Raw genomic sequence first — 15,238 nt, forward strand, 5'->3', positions numbered from 1 at the left:
GCAATTACCAGCTGCACCGTTGACTGGGCATGTTGAAGTGTCCTGCAGCCGACCGTCCTCCTGGCAAACCACTGAGCTGTTGCATCACACCGGCCCAAGTAGATGGGGCTGGATAAATATCATTCTGCTACAGCCAGAGGGCTGTTCTCTGGAGCTGCTTCATTTATGCCGTATCTTTTTCAGGAGAGGAATGTTTTCTCTCCCCTGGCCAGCATCACTCAGTCGGGAGACGAGTGGTGTTACTTGGTTTGAGGAGTGTTGTTGCAACCCAGTTCTGTTCTGTTTAGCTGACTCTAGAACAGTTCTGTTGAATTTGTAGACATTTTGGGTAAATAAAACACCCATTTTTTTCACCTTTACCCGCTCTCCCATTTTTATGCTCACCCTGGTCCTTCACGATATTGTTTTAAGAAACTCTCCTGGATACAATTAAGTTCTGCCCATCTAAACACTTGGCATTAAGAAGGTCCCAGTTTATATCATGGAAGTTGAAATTCCCCTATTGCAACAACCTTATGGTTTTTTTGTTTACACATTTCCTTAATCTGATTACATAGTTGTTCCTCAATGTGCCGATGGATATTAGGGAATCTCTTGTACAATCCCAGTGTGATTGCACCCCTCCCATTCCCGAGTTCCCCCCAAGTGTCTGAACCCTCCACTATGTCTCCCTGCGTGCATTGTCCTGATTAGTAGTGCGATTCCCCCCATGACCAACACCACCCCCCTCCACTTTACCTCCTTTATCTTTTCTAAAGCTTCACCCATTCCTGCCCCTCTTTCAGTCAAGTTTCTGTAATGGCCACAAAATCACAGTTTGTTTGTTTAAATTAACCGCAATCGTGAACATTTGCCAGATCAGAAATGCTGATCAAGTTAACTAGTTCCTAAAGTGAACTCTGATAGGCCAGTCAGGTGGTTCACTGCTGCTCAGCAATAGAACACAAAAAAATCATATGTACAATTAAGAAACATTTAAAAAATAGTAGAAATACTGGAATCATGATGAAGACTGCTGGATAGTTTTCTGTACTGAACCATGCTCCAAGTTCATCAACATACCCATAATACTCCTAGCATTAAAATACACACATTTCAAACAATCCATCGTACATAGAACATAGAGATCTACAGCACATTACAGGCCCTTCGGCCCACAATGTTGTGCCGACCATGTAACCTACTCTAGAAACCACCTAGAAATTCCCTATTTTTCTAAACTCCATGTACTATCCAAGAGTCTCTTAAAAGACCCTATCGTATCCACCTCTACTGCCATCACTGCCAGTGCATTCCACTCTCGGTGTGAAAAGTTGTCACGGGGCAAGTAGACTCCACTCGCCACCGTGGGTCAGTCCGACAGTCAGCGATGACTGAGATGGCCTCACATTGGTCAGGATCAACCATGGAAGTTGTGTCCTCGCTGTCCAAGCACACAAGCCTGGGCAGTATGATATGGAGAGCGAGCTGTTGCCCACTCTCCACACTGCTGAGACCGATACAGTTTGGCACCAGTCAACTGGGAACTCAACTCAAATCCAGCTCTGGATTTTCCCTTGGGGGTTTACTCTGTAGCCTTCCCATTGAGTGGGTGAGGTGGAGGGTTGAAATCAGAGCTTTCCTTCTCCCAGACAAGATGCCAACCACAGCCGATGAGCCCTGTTGGCCTGGAGGTGTAGTCACCACAGTGAAGGTAATCTCACTCACGCACCACACTCCGCCGTGTCTTTGTATCTGCCCTGGATAGGCATCACTTCACCCCACTCCACCCCTTCAAATGCCTCTGCCCAGAGGGTTTGGTATCAAAGTTAAAAGTACATTTATTATAAATAGATACATTACTATATGCTACTTTGAGAATAATTTGTAAGCATTTACAAGAAAAATTAAGAAATACAATAGAAACTATGGAAAATCCATCCAAAAACAAAGACTGATAAACAACCAACATGCAAAGAAATTAATACCAAGAACAAATCATGAAGAGTGTTTGAGTCTGTAGGTTATGGAATCAGTTCAGAGTTGAAATGGATGAAGTTCTCTACATTGGTTCAGGAGCCTATAGGGTAGTAACTGTTCTTGAACCTGGTGGTGTGGGAACCCTCCTCCCCAGTGGTAGTCGTGAGAAGAGAGCACAGAGTGCATAGTGGCTGCTGTTTCCTCGTGCCCGTGCTTGTGAATGTGCTCAGTGGTGGGGAGGACTTTGCCTGTGACTGACTGGGCTCTCCCTCTTTCTGAACATTGGTGCTGCTATACTAAGCTTTGGTGGAACCAGGAAAGATATCCCTCCACTGTACAGATCGGGGTTTCGCAAACGTTTTTGGTGACATGCTGAGACTATGCAAATTTTTAAGAAATCAGAGGCACAGTGATGCCTTCTTGTGATGGTATTTATGTGTTGGTCCCAGGACAGGTCCTCTCATAGGGTGACACAGAAAAGACCCTTTGGTCATTATGTTGTGCTGACCCTTTAACCCACTCCAAGATCAATCTAACCCTTCCCTCCCTCATAACCCTCCATTCTTCTAACATTCTGACCCCTCCACCTTCATCCTCCTAATGAGATTCCCCCTCTCTACTTGCACCACCCCATTCAGTTCCTCCCACTACACAAAGCCAACCAGAGGGGTAGCTTTGCCCCAGTCACCAGCTGACCTCCACTCTGAACGGGCTAAGGCTGGACGGTGGTTACCACCGGACCTGTAGGATGCCCCAGCCAGACTCCTCTCATTCCTCATTCCCAAAGGATCTGCAGATCATAGTTCTTCTTCGCGGCCTCCTTCACAAAGCGGTCATAGTGCCGCCGGTGGATGTGCTGGCAGTGCCGGAGGTCCAGTGTGGACATTTCATTGTCTGCAGCCATCAGCTGCCCAATGGTGGAGCTAGAAACCACGCTGTGAGCCAGACTCAGCTCCGTCAGCTGTACCAGGGAGCCCGGGTGCTCCAGGACCTGCTGGAAAACCCGGTCCAGACACACAGGGATGTTGACCAGCGATAGTCTGCTGAGGTGGGGAGAGCCGGCCAGCACAGAGATCAGAGCTGACTGCAGGGGGAGCTGTGAGCTGCGGGGCAGGGAGGCAGCTCTCAATGGGGAGTCCACAATCCTCACACTGAAGTCTTTTAAATGGACGAACGTCCAGCTGGAAAAAGGCAGATGGTCCTCAGCCTCCTCATCTGTTGGCACACATTCCAATGCTCCCACAGAGGGGTGAAGCTGGGCCTGGAAAAGCCGGAGATTGGGGCAGAATCGCAGGACATCCCCGAGAGAAGATTCAAGCTGGAAGTTGATGAGAGAGAGGAGACGAAGGCGAGAGCCGAACTGGGCAAGGAATAGGGTTACGTCCCCCAGCGGCCTCTCCTGAAACCCATCACATTCCAGCACCAGTTGGTTCAGCTGTTCCCAGGACTGCAGGTGCCACAATTCCTGTAGACCCCCATCACAGGTCATCACCACCTCCTCTACTGCTCTGCACATCGATGTCAGGGCGCAGAGGTTGTGGCCAGAGGCGACCTCCAGCCTCTTGAGGGACAGTGAGGCAGGGCTGCCAGCCTGCACCTCGCACTGGGCCAACTCCGCCAGGCAGGGAAAGCCCCCCGTCTGGAGGAAGTCCTGTCCCTTCCCAAAGTGCCGTTGGTGGATGAGGGTTAGCGCCTCGGGGAGGCACGGGTTGGCAACGTACTCCAGCCCAGGCAGAGCCAGCAGAAGGAAGGCCAGGGCCGAGGCGTAGTCAGAGGGCGAGGGCAAGGGTGAGGTGTCCTCAGCCAGCAGCCTGCGCAGCCGGAGGGGGCGGAAGGTGGCCCGCACCCTGTCGTACACCAGCTGCAGTAGGTCCAGGGGTGTCACCTCCCTGCAGCGCGACACGTCCAGCTCCTGCAGATCCCCACAGCCTCGCCCCACTGCCAGCAAAACCTGGCCGTCACACTGCGTGCCCGAAAGCATCAGCCTGCGGAGGCGTGGCAGGCTCTCGATGAGGTCCACCAGCGTGTGGGACTGTATCCTGCTGCATCCGTGCAAGTCCAGAGAGGTCAGAGCCTGGGGGAATCAGGGCATTAAGTTAGATTGGCTTTATACATCACACCAGCATCAAAACAAGGCAGATCTCATATCCTGAAGGGTACAGTGAACTGAACAGGGTGTGAACATACTCTAGAAGTCAGGGTGGAAAATTAGATTTAATTGTCACGTGTAAATTGAAACACTTAGTACAAAGCATTGTTTTGTGTCAATGACCAACACAGTCCAAAGATGTGCTGGGGGCAACCCACAGCAGTCACCATGCTTCATACCCCAACTTACTAACCCTAAACTGTATGTCTTTGGAATGTGGAAGGAAGCTGGAGGGCCTGAGGGTCATGGAGAGAGTGTGAAAACTCCTTTCAGATGGCGGTATCGAACTGAACCTTGGAATGAATACTTCACTTCAGATTTCCCGCAAGAGAAATCTTGGCGTTTGTGAGGGCAGCTGATATGGTTGAACACGTCGACATGAAGAGGATGTGCTAGAACATTTGAAAAACACTAGGATAGGTGAGTCCCAAGGAACTATTCCGGACATTATGCAAAGCAAGGGAAGAGATTGTTGGACCACTGGTGATGAGGGTTGAGCAGTACCAGATGATGGAGGATGGAAAATGTGGTTCCTTTGTTCAAGAAAGGTAAATACAGACTGGTGAGCCTTACTTCAGTGGTGGTCAAACTATTGGAGGGATTCTTAGAGATGGGATTTACAAGCATTTAAAGAAGCATAGTCTGATTTGGGGTAGTCAAGATGGTCATGCCTCGCAAGCATTATTAAATATTTTGGGGATGTGACCAAACAGATTTATGGAGGCAGAGCAGTAGATGTGGTGTACATGGATTTGATAAGATCCCTCATGGTAATCACATTCAGAATGTTTGGAGGCACGGAATCCAGGGTAACCTGGCTGGAAACAGAATTCACTTCCCCATGGAAGGCGAAGGATGGTTGTAGGTGGAGAGCTCCGGGTTTTTTTATATATAAATTACTTGGATAAGGAAGTGGAAAGTTGGATAGTACATTTGCAGGTGACACAGAAGTCGGTGAAGGTGTTAATGGCGTAGAAGGCTATTGTAGGTTACAATGAATATTATCAGGACACAGAGCTGGGCTGAGAAGGGGCAGATGGAGCTCAACCCGGAAAAATGTGAAGTGACTCACTGCAAAGTCTAACTTCAAGGGAAAATACAGGTTATTGGTAGGATTTTTGACAGTATGAAGAGCGTTTCATGGCTCTGGGCCTGTATTCACTGGAATTTAGAAGAACAAGGGGCAGCATTGAAGCCTGTTGAATGGTGAAAAACCTCGATAAAGCGGATGCTTCCTATGGTGGAAATGTCTTACAACAGAGGATACAGCCCCAGAAGAGAGTGAGGTCCTTTTAGAAATGGATAAGGGGAAATTTCTTTAGACAGAGAATGGTGAATCTGTGAAATCTTTGCCACAGAGCTGTGGAAGCCAAGCCTTTACGTATATTTAAGGTACAGGTTGATAGATTCTTGATTGGTCAGGGCATGAAGGGACAGGGGAGAAGGCAGGAGAGTGGGGCTGAGAGAAAAAAAAATAGATCAGTTATGATGAAATGGTGGAACAGACTCGACTGGCAAATGGCTCAGTCCTGCTCCTATGTCTTATGGAGGAACAGAGGGATCTTGGGGGTCCATGTCCATCAATTACTCAACTTTGCTTTGCAAGTTGATAGAGTGGTTAATAAAGTGTATAGTGTGTTGGCCTTCATTAGTCTAGGATTGAGTTTTGGAGCCACAAGGTTGTAACTCTATAAAAACTGTGGTTAGACTGTATTTAGAGTATTGTGTTCAGTTCTAGTCGCTCTTTACAGGAGGTGTAGAAGCTTTATAGAGGGTGCAGAGGAGATTTACCAGGATGCTACCAGGATTAGAGAGCATGTGACTATGAAAATGGACAAAGGAGAGCCAGTGGATGTAGTGTACCTGGACTTCCAGAAAGCCTTTGATAAAGTCCCACATAGGGGATTAGTGGGCAAAATTAAAGCACATGGTATTGGGGGTAGGGTATTGACATGGATAGAAAATTGGTTGACAGACAGGAAACAAAGAGTACGGATTAACAGGTCCTTTTCAGAATAGCAGACAGTGACCAGTGGGGTACCACAAGGCTCAGTGCTGGGACCACAGCTATTTACAATATACATTAATGATTTAGATGAAGGGATTAAAAGTAACATTAGCAAATTTGCAGATGACACAAAGCTGGGTGACAGTGTGAAATGTCAGGAGGATGTTATGAGAATGCAGGGTGACTCGGACAGGTTGGGTGAGTGGGCAGATGCATGGCAGATGCAATTTAATGTGGATAAATGTGAGGTTATCCACTTTGGTGGTAAAAACAGGAAGGCAGATTACTATCTGAAAGGTGTCAAGTTAAGAAAAGGGGAAGTGCAACGAGATCTAGGTGTCCTTGTTCATCAGTCACTGAAAGTAAGCATGCAGGTACAGCAGGCAGTGAAGAAAGCTAATGGCATGTTGGCTTGCTTAACAAAGAGAGTTGAGTATAAGAGCAAAGAGGCTCTTCTGCAGTTGTACAGGGCCCTGGTGAGACCACACCTGGAGTATTGTGTACAGTTTTGATCTCCAAATTTGAGGAAGGACATTCTTGCTATTGAGGGAGTGCAGTGTAGGTTCAAGAGGTTAATTCCCGAGATGGCGGGACTGTCATATATTGAAAGATTGGAGCGACTGGGCTTGTATACACTGGAATTTAGAAGGATGAGAGGGGATCTGCTTGAAACATGTAAGATTATTAAGGCATTGGACAGGCTAGAGGCTGGGAAAATGTTCCCGATGTTGGGGGAGTCCAGAACCAGAGGCCACAGTTTAAGAATAAGGGGTAGGCCATTTAGAACAGAGTTGAGGAAAAACTTTTTCACCCAGAGAGTTGTGGATCTATGGAATGCTCTGCCTCAGAAGGCAGTGGAGGCCAATTCACTGGATGCTTTCAAGAAAGAGTTAGATAGAGCTCTTAAAGATAGTGGAGTCGAGGGATATGGGGAGAGGGCAGGAACGGGGTACTGATTGTGTATGATCAGCCATGATCACAGTGAATGGTGGTGCTGGCTCGAAGGGCCAAATGGCCTACTCCTGCACCTATTGTCTATTGTCTATGTCTTATAAGGATAGGCTGAACAAGCTGGGCTTTTTTCTTTGGATGAAGGAGGATGCAAGTTGGCTGACAGAGGTGTACAAAACAAGGGGCAGACATTGAGTTGACAGACAGAGACTTTATTCTGATACACAGCGATCTGAGGAAGGTATAGGAGTAGGATTTTACAGAGAGTGTTCGGTGTGTGGAAAGTGCTAAAAAATGTGGGTGAAAAGTGTTACGTTGACTTTGGACTTGGTAAAATGTTGTACAACACTGTAGGTCTGTTAGAGCAGACAGTGGGATTACCTGGCACCGGGCACTAATGATCCGGCCGATGGTGTTATTGACCAGCCCAGAGCAGCTCCTCAGACTCAGCTCCAACAGGTGGGGCACCAACAGCAGGTGAAGAAAAGCTCTGTTCAGCCGACGAGTTTTACCCAACAGCTGCAGCAGATCCTGGACCAGGTTGGAGGCTGGTGGCCAAGAACGAGACATGTCAGGGTGGGCAGACACAGAGTTATCAGCTGGCGGGGATGAGGGTAGAGGGTCACGGTACAGGTCAACCCAGGGTTGTGGGAGACACAGACAGCTGGAGAGGCCAAGTCATTGGCTATATTTAAAGTGGAGGTTGATACATTCTTGGACGTCAATGGATACAGGAAGAATGCAGGCGAATAGGGTTGAGAGGGATCAGAAATCAGCCAAGGTGGAATGGCAGAGTAGACTCGACAGGCCAAATGCTCCTATGTCACATGGTAAACAGTCACCGTGTGTTCCACAAATACCATCAGTTTTCAGCACCACCTCCAGTCTTGGGTGTCACAAACTGCTGGAGGAACTCAGCAGGTCAGGAGCGAACAAGCAGTCATTGTTCCAGGATGAGACCCTTTATCAGGAATGGAAAGGAATCAGGAGAATCCAGAATAAGAAGGTGAGAGGAGGGAAAAGAGCACGTGCGGCAGGTGACAGGTGAGGGGGGAGGTGGGAGGTGTAATAAGAACATGGACCAGTCCAACACAGTACAGCCCTTTGGCCCATAATGTTGTGCCGACCTAATTAGCTACCCCAAAATCAATCTAACTCTTCCCTCCTATATAGCCCTCCATTTTTCCATCATCCATGAACCCATCGAAGAGTTTCTTAAATGCCCGGAATGTATCTGCCTCAAACACCTCCTCCAGCAAGTGGTTCCACACACTGACCATTCTCCGTGTAAAATACTTACCTTCAAACATCCCCCTTAATCATCCCTCCAATCACCTTAAAACCATGTCCCCTCGTATTAGCCATCTCCACCCTGGGAAAAGCCTCTGACTGTCCACTCGATCTATCAACTTGTACATCTCTATCAAATCACCTTTTGTCGTCCTTCGCTCCAAAGAGAAAATCCTAGCTTGGTCCTCATAAGACATGCTCTCTAATCCTGGTAAATCTCCTCTACACCCTCACTAAAGCTTCTATATCCTTCCTGTAATGAGGTGACATGAACTGAACACAATATTCAAAGTGCGGTCTAACTTTAGGGTTTAAAAGACAATGACACAAAGGAACAGAATTCGTCCACTTAGCCTATTGAGTCTGCTCCACCATTTCACCACGGCTGATGCAATTTCCCTCACAGCTTCAATCTCATGCCTTCTCTCCGTGTCCTCCATGCCCTGACAAATCGAGAACCTATCAACCTCTGCCCTAAATGTACATAAAGACTTGGCCTCCACAGCCACCTGGGGAACAAATTCCACAGATTCACCACTCTGACGAAATAAATTCCTCATCTTAGAGATAGTATTTATAATTATCTGGATAGACAGGATCTGATTAGGAGTAGCCAGCATGGATTTGTGTGTGGAAGGTCATGTTTGACAAACCTTATTGAATTTTTTGAAGAAGTTACGAGGAATGTTGACGAGGGTAAGGCAGTGGATGTAGTCTATATGGACTTCAGCAAGGCCTTTGACAAAGTTCCACATGGAAGGTTAGTTAAGAAGGTTCAGTCGTTAGGTATTAATGCTGGAGTAATAAAATGGATTCAACAGTGGCTAGATGGGAGATGCCAGAGAGTAGTGGTGGATAATTGTTTATCGGGATGGAGGCCGGTGACTAGCGGGGTGCCTCAGGGATCTGTTTTGGGCCCAATATTGTTTGTAATATACATAAATGATCTGGATGATGGGGTGGTAAATTGGATTAGTAAGTATGCCGATGATACTAAGGTAGGAGGTGTTGTGGATAATGAGGTGGGTTTTCAAAGCTTGCAGGGAGATTTATGCCGGTTAGAAGAATGGGCTGAACGTTGGCAGATGGAGTTTAATGCTGAGAAGTGTGAGGTTCTACATTTTGGCTGGAATAATCCAAATAGAACAGACAGGGTAAATGGTAGGGCATTGAGGAATGCAGTGGAACAGAGAGATCTAGGAATAACAGTGCATAGTTCCCTGAAGATGGAGTCTCATGTAGATAGGGTGGTGAAGAAGGCTTTTAGAACGCTGGCCTTTATAAATCAAAGCATTGAGTATAGAAGTTGGGATGTAATGTTAAAATTGTACAAGGCATTGGTAAGGCCAAATCTGTAATATTGTGTACAGTTCTGGTCACCGAATTATAGGAAAGATATCAATAAATTAGAGAGAGTGCAGAGACAATTTACTAGGATGTTACCTGGGTTTCAGCACTTAAGTTACAGGGAAAGGTTGAACAAGTTAGGTCTCTATTCATTGGAGCGTAGAAGGTTGAGGGGGGATTTGATCGAGGTATTTAAAATTTTGAGAGGGATAGATAGAGTTGACGTGAATAGGCTGTTTCCATTGAGAGCAGGGGAGACTCAAACAAGAGGACATGATTTGAGAGTTGGGCGCAAAAGTTTAAGGGAAACACGAGGGGATATTTCTTTACTCAGAGAGTGATAGCTGTGTGGAATGAGCTTCCTGTAGAAGTAGTAGAGGCCAGTTCAGTTGTGTCATTTAAGGTAAAATTGGATAGGTATATGGACAGGAAAGGAGTGGAGGGTTATGGGCTGAGTGCAGGTAGGTGGGAATAGGTGAGATTAAGTGTTTGGCACGGACTAGGAGGGCCGAGATGGCCTGTTTCCATGCTGTGATTGTTATATGGTTATATATCTGTTCTAAAAGGATGCCCCTCTATCCTGAGGCCCTGTCCTCTGGTCCCAGACTTTCCCACCAGAAGAAACATCCTCTCTATCGAGGCCTTTCACCATTCGATAGGTTTCAGTGAGGTCACCCTTCATTCTTCAGAATTCCAGTGAATACAGGCTCAGAGCCGTCAAATGCTCTTAATACGACAAGCTATTCAACCACTTTTGAACCTACCCTAGTTTCAACACATCCTTTCTAAAATAAGGAGCCCAAAACTGCTCACAATACTCCAAGTGAGGCCTCACCAGTGCTTTATAAAGACAACATTATATCCTTGCTTTTATGTTCTAGTCCTCTAGAAATGAATGCTAACATTGCATTTGCCATCCTCACCACAGACTCACCTGCAAATTAACCTCTAGGGAATCCTGCTCAAGGACTCCCAAGTCCCTTTGCACCTCAGATTTTTGAACTTCCTCACCATTTAGAAAATAGTCAACCCTTTTATTATTATGCCAAAGTGCAGGACCATACAATTCTCAACACTGTACTCCATCGGCCATTTCTTTGCCCATTCTCCTAATCTGTCCAAGTTCTTCTGTAGCCTCTCTACTTCCTCAAAACCACCTTCCCCTCTACCTATCTTTATATCATCTGCAAACTTTGCAACAAAACCATCAACTTGGCATCCAAATAATTGACATATAACATAAAAAGAAGCCACCTGTGGAACATCATTATTCACCAGCAGCCATCCAGAAAAGGCTCCCTTTATTCCCACTCTTTGCCTCCTGCCAATCAGACACTGCTCTATCCACGCTAGAATCTTTCCTGTATTACCATGGGCTCATAACTTGTAGAGCAGACTCATATGTGGTACTGTAGCGGTGTGCTACACGCAGCGCTAAAATTACGTGACGGAGTCGGTAACTGCAGTCGAAGGAAAAAACTTTTCTCGAAATCCTCAGCCTCACTTTTAAGCCTCTGTCAACCTGCCCTCCATGGCACAGAGGCTCCAAAGCTCTGTGCTCGCAAACCCCCATAGGCTATCTAATTGTGAGCCGGTTCGGATGTGCCAGGAAATGGGTCGCCACATAACCCCCCACCAGAACCGGCGATACACCCCCCAATGTCCACAGTCTGGGCCGGAACCTGCTTGGGAGGTCGGCCTCTGTGCCGAGGTGCCGGAAACTCGGCCGGTTGTGCCAGGTCCACATGGGCTGGTTTGAGGTGGTCCACCGTGAAAACCTCCTCTTTCCCCCCAACGTCCAGCACGAACGTGGACCCGTTGTTCCGGAGCACCATAAACGGCCCCTCGTATGGCCGCTGCAGTGGTGGCCGATGCCCGCCCCTTCGTACAAACACAAACTTACAGTTCTGCAGGTCTTTGGGTACGCAGGTCGGGTTCCGCCCGTGCTGTGAAGTGGGTATGGGGGCCAGGTTACCGAGCTTCCCGCGTAGTCTGCCCAGGACTGCTGCGGGATCTTCCTCTTGCCCCCGTGGGGCTGGTAGGAACTCCCCGGGGACGACCAGGGGCGCGCCGTATACCAACTCGGCCGACGAGGCGTGTAGGTCGTCCTCGGGCGCTGTGCGGACGCCGAGTAGGACCCAGGGAAGCTCGTCCACCCAGTTGGCTCCTCGCAGGCGGGCCATGAGGGCCGACTTCAGGTGACGGTGGAAACGCTCCACCAGGCCGTTCGACTGTGGGTGGTAGGCAGTTGTGTGGTGCAGCTGAGTCCCCAAAAGGCTGGCCATAGATGACCACAGGCTGGAGGTGAACTGGGCGCCTCTGTCGGAGGTAATGTGGGCTGGTACACCAAAGCGAGATATCCAGGTGGCGATCAGGGCTCGGGCGCAAGATTCGGAGGTGGTGTCGGTGAGCGGGACCGCCTCTGGCCATCTTGTGAACCGGTCCACGATAGTCAGGAGGTGCCGCGCTCCGCGTGACACTGGCAGGGGGCCCACGATATCCACATGAATGTGGTCGAAACGCCGGTGGGCGGAATGGAACTGCTGCGGTGGGGCTTTGGTGTGCCGCTGCACCTTGGCCGTCTGGCAGTGCATGCACGTTCTGGCCCATTCACTGTGGAGTCCATGCCAAACGAACCTGCTGGAAACCATCCGGACAGTTGTCCGGATGGAGGGATGCGCCAAGTTATGAATGGAGTCGAAAACACGGTGCCGCCAGGCTGTCGGAACGACGGGACGGGGCTGGCCGGTGGCGACGTCACAGAGTAGGGTCCTCTCACCCGGGCCTACGGGGAGGTCCTGAAGCTGCAAACCGGAGACTGCGGTTCCGTAACTCGGAATCTCCTCATCCGCCTGCTGCGCCTCTGCCAGTGCCTCAAAGTCTACCCCTTGGGAAAGGGCATGAACGGTAGGGTGAGAGAGCGCATCCGCCACGACATTGTCCTTACCCGAGACGTGCCGGACATCCGTCGTGTATTCAGAGATGTAGGACAGGTGGCGTTGCTGGCGGGACGACCAGGGGTCGGATGCTTTCGTAAATGCAAAGGTAAGCGGTTTGTGGTCCGTGAACGCGGTGAAGGGCCGACCTTCTAGGAAGTACCTGAAATGCCGGATTGCCAGGTAGAGCGCCAACAGTTCCCGGTCGAAAGCACTGTACTTGAGCTCGGGTGGCCGCAGGTGTTTGCTGAAAAACGCCAGGGGTTGCCAGCGACCTGCGATGAGTTGCTCCAGCACCCCACCGACTGCCGTGTTTGATGCGTCCACCGTGAGGGCGGTAGGGGCGTCCATTCTGGGATGTACTAGCATTGCGGCGTCCGCCAAAGCTTCCTTTGTTTGAACGAAAGCGGCGGCGGACTCCTCGTCCCAGGTAATGTCCTTGCTCGGACCCGACATCAGGGCGAACAGGGGGCGCATGATCCGGGCAGCTGAAGGGAGGAAGCCGTGGTAGAAATTGACCATACCTACGAATTCCTGAAGGCCTTTGATCGTGGTGGGTCGGGGGAAGTGACGGACCGCATCTACCTTAGCGGGCAGAGGGGTTGCCCCGTCTTTAGTAATCCTGTGGCCCAGGAAGTCAATGGTATCGAGTCCGAACTGGCATTTGGCGGGGTTGATTATAAGACCGTACTCACTCAGTCGGGCGCAGAGTTGACTGAGGTGGGACAGATGCTCCTGACGACTGCTGCTGGCTATGAGGATGTCGTCCAAATAGATGAACGCGAAGTCCAGGTCCCGTCCCACCGCGTCCATTAACCGCTGGAACGTCTGTGCGGCATTCTTCAGGCCAAATGGCATGCGGAGGAACTCGAAAAGGCCAAACGGGGTGATGAGAGTCGTATTGGGGACGTCGTCAGGATGCATCGGGATTTGATGGTACCCTCGGACGAGGTCCACCTTGGAGAAGATCCGTGCGCCGTGCAGGTTTGCTGCAAAGTCCTGAATGTGCGGCACAGGGTAGCGGTCTGGTGTGGTAGCCTCGTTCAGCCTGCGGTAGTCGCCGCACGGTCTCCAGCCCCCCCGTCGCTTTGAGCACCATGTGCAGGGGGGAGGCCCATGGGCTGTCGGACCGCCGGATGATCCCCAATTCCTCCATCCTCTGGAACTCCTCCTTCGCCAGTCGGAGCTTGTCCGGGGGAAGCCGCCGAGCGCGGGCGTGGAGGGGTGGTCCCTGGGTCGGGATGTGGTGCTGTACGCCGTGCCTGGGCATGGCCGCTGTGAACTGCAGTGCCAGAACCGATGGGAAATCCGCCAGGACCCTGGTGAAGTCGTTGTCGGACAGCGTGATGGAGCCGAGGTGAGGGGCTGGCAACTGGGCTGCACCCAGGGAGAACGTCTGAAAGGTCTCGGTGTGTACCAGTCTCTTCCTGGGCAGGTCGACCAGTAGGCTGTGAGCTCGCAAAAAATCCGCACCCAGAAGCGGTTGGGCTACGGCGGCCAGTGTAAAGTCCCACGTGAACTGGCTGGAGCCGAACTGTAGCTGCACCTGACGGGTGCCATAGGTCCTTACTGCGCTGCCGTTCACGGCCCTCGGGGGGGACCCGGTGCTCTGCTGCGGGTGTCGTAACTCGTCGGAGGTAAAACGCTGATCTCGGCACCAGTATCGACCAAAAACCGGCGTCCCGACCTTCTATCCCACACATACAGGAGGCTATCCCGATGGCCAGCCGCCGTAGCCATCAGCGGTGGCTGGCCCTGGCTTTTCCCGGGAACTTGCAGGGCGGGCGACAACGGCGGGCTTCTGCGCCCCACCGCTGGTGGTAGAAGCACCAGTGTTCCTTGGGCCGGGGGTTGGCGGGCTCTGCAGCCTGGCCTGGACTGGTTTGCTGCTGGGAGATCCGTGCGATGGATGCCCCACTCACCTTTTTGGCGTTCCACAGCAAGTCCGCCCGGGCTGCCACCTTCCGGGGGTCACTGAAATCCGCGTCGGACAGCAGCAGGCGTATGTCCTCGGGCAGCTGCTCCAGGAATGCCTGCTCAAACATGAAGCAGGGTGTGTGTCCGTCGGCGAGAGACAACATCTCATTCATTAAAGCCGAAGGAGGTCTGTCGCCCAAGCCATCCAGGTGCAGTAAACGGGCAGCCCGCTCGCGCCGTGAGAGTCCGAAAGTCCTGAGGAGCAGGGCTTTGAATTCCGTGTACTTGCCGTCTGCCGGGGGCGAAAGTACGAACTCCGCGACCTGGGCCGCTGTGTCCTGGTCGAGGGAGCTCACCACGTAGTAGTAGCGGGTGTCTTCTGAGGTGATCTGGCGAACGTGGAATTGGGCTTCGGCTTGCTGGAACCATAGGTTCGGTCGCTGTGTCCAGAAACCCGGCAGTTTCAACGAAACAGCATGAACAGAGGCGGCGTCGGTCATTTCTGGTCCAAAAATCGTTTGGATCGTCGGGGTCACCAGTTGTAGTGGTGTGCTACACGCAGCGCTAAAATTACGACACGGAGTCGGTAACTGCAGTTGAAGGAAAAAACCTTTTTCGAAATCCTCAGCCTCACTTTTAAGCCTCCCTCAACCTGCCCCCCCGTGGCGCAGAGGCTCCAAA

General features: G+C 50.4%; 1 protein-coding gene across 1 annotated transcript in view; it reads right to left on the reverse strand.

The window, feature by feature from the left end:
• Positions 1-1,780: 1,780 nt before the first annotated feature.
• The window catches only part of si:ch211-214j8.12 (uncharacterized protein LOC100000539 homolog), a 33,371-nt gene continuing 19,913 nt past the window's right edge, over positions 1,781-15,238 (reverse strand). The window contains exons 3-4 of the mRNA XM_059965906.1: positions 7,449-7,615; positions 1,781-4,033 (exon numbers count right to left, since the gene is read on the reverse strand). Coding sequence (XP_059821889.1) covers positions 2,735-4,033; positions 7,449-7,615 — 1,466 coding nt within the window. The 3' untranslated portion in view covers positions 1,781-2,734. The remainder of the gene's footprint in view (positions 4,034-7,448; positions 7,616-15,238) is intronic.

Source organism: Hypanus sabinus, chromosome 3, assembly GCF_030144855.1.
Source record: "Hypanus sabinus isolate sHypSab1 chromosome 3, sHypSab1.hap1, whole genome shotgun sequence".
In the NCBI taxonomy this organism is placed as follows: Eukaryota; Metazoa; Chordata; class Chondrichthyes; order Myliobatiformes; family Dasyatidae; genus Hypanus; species Hypanus sabinus.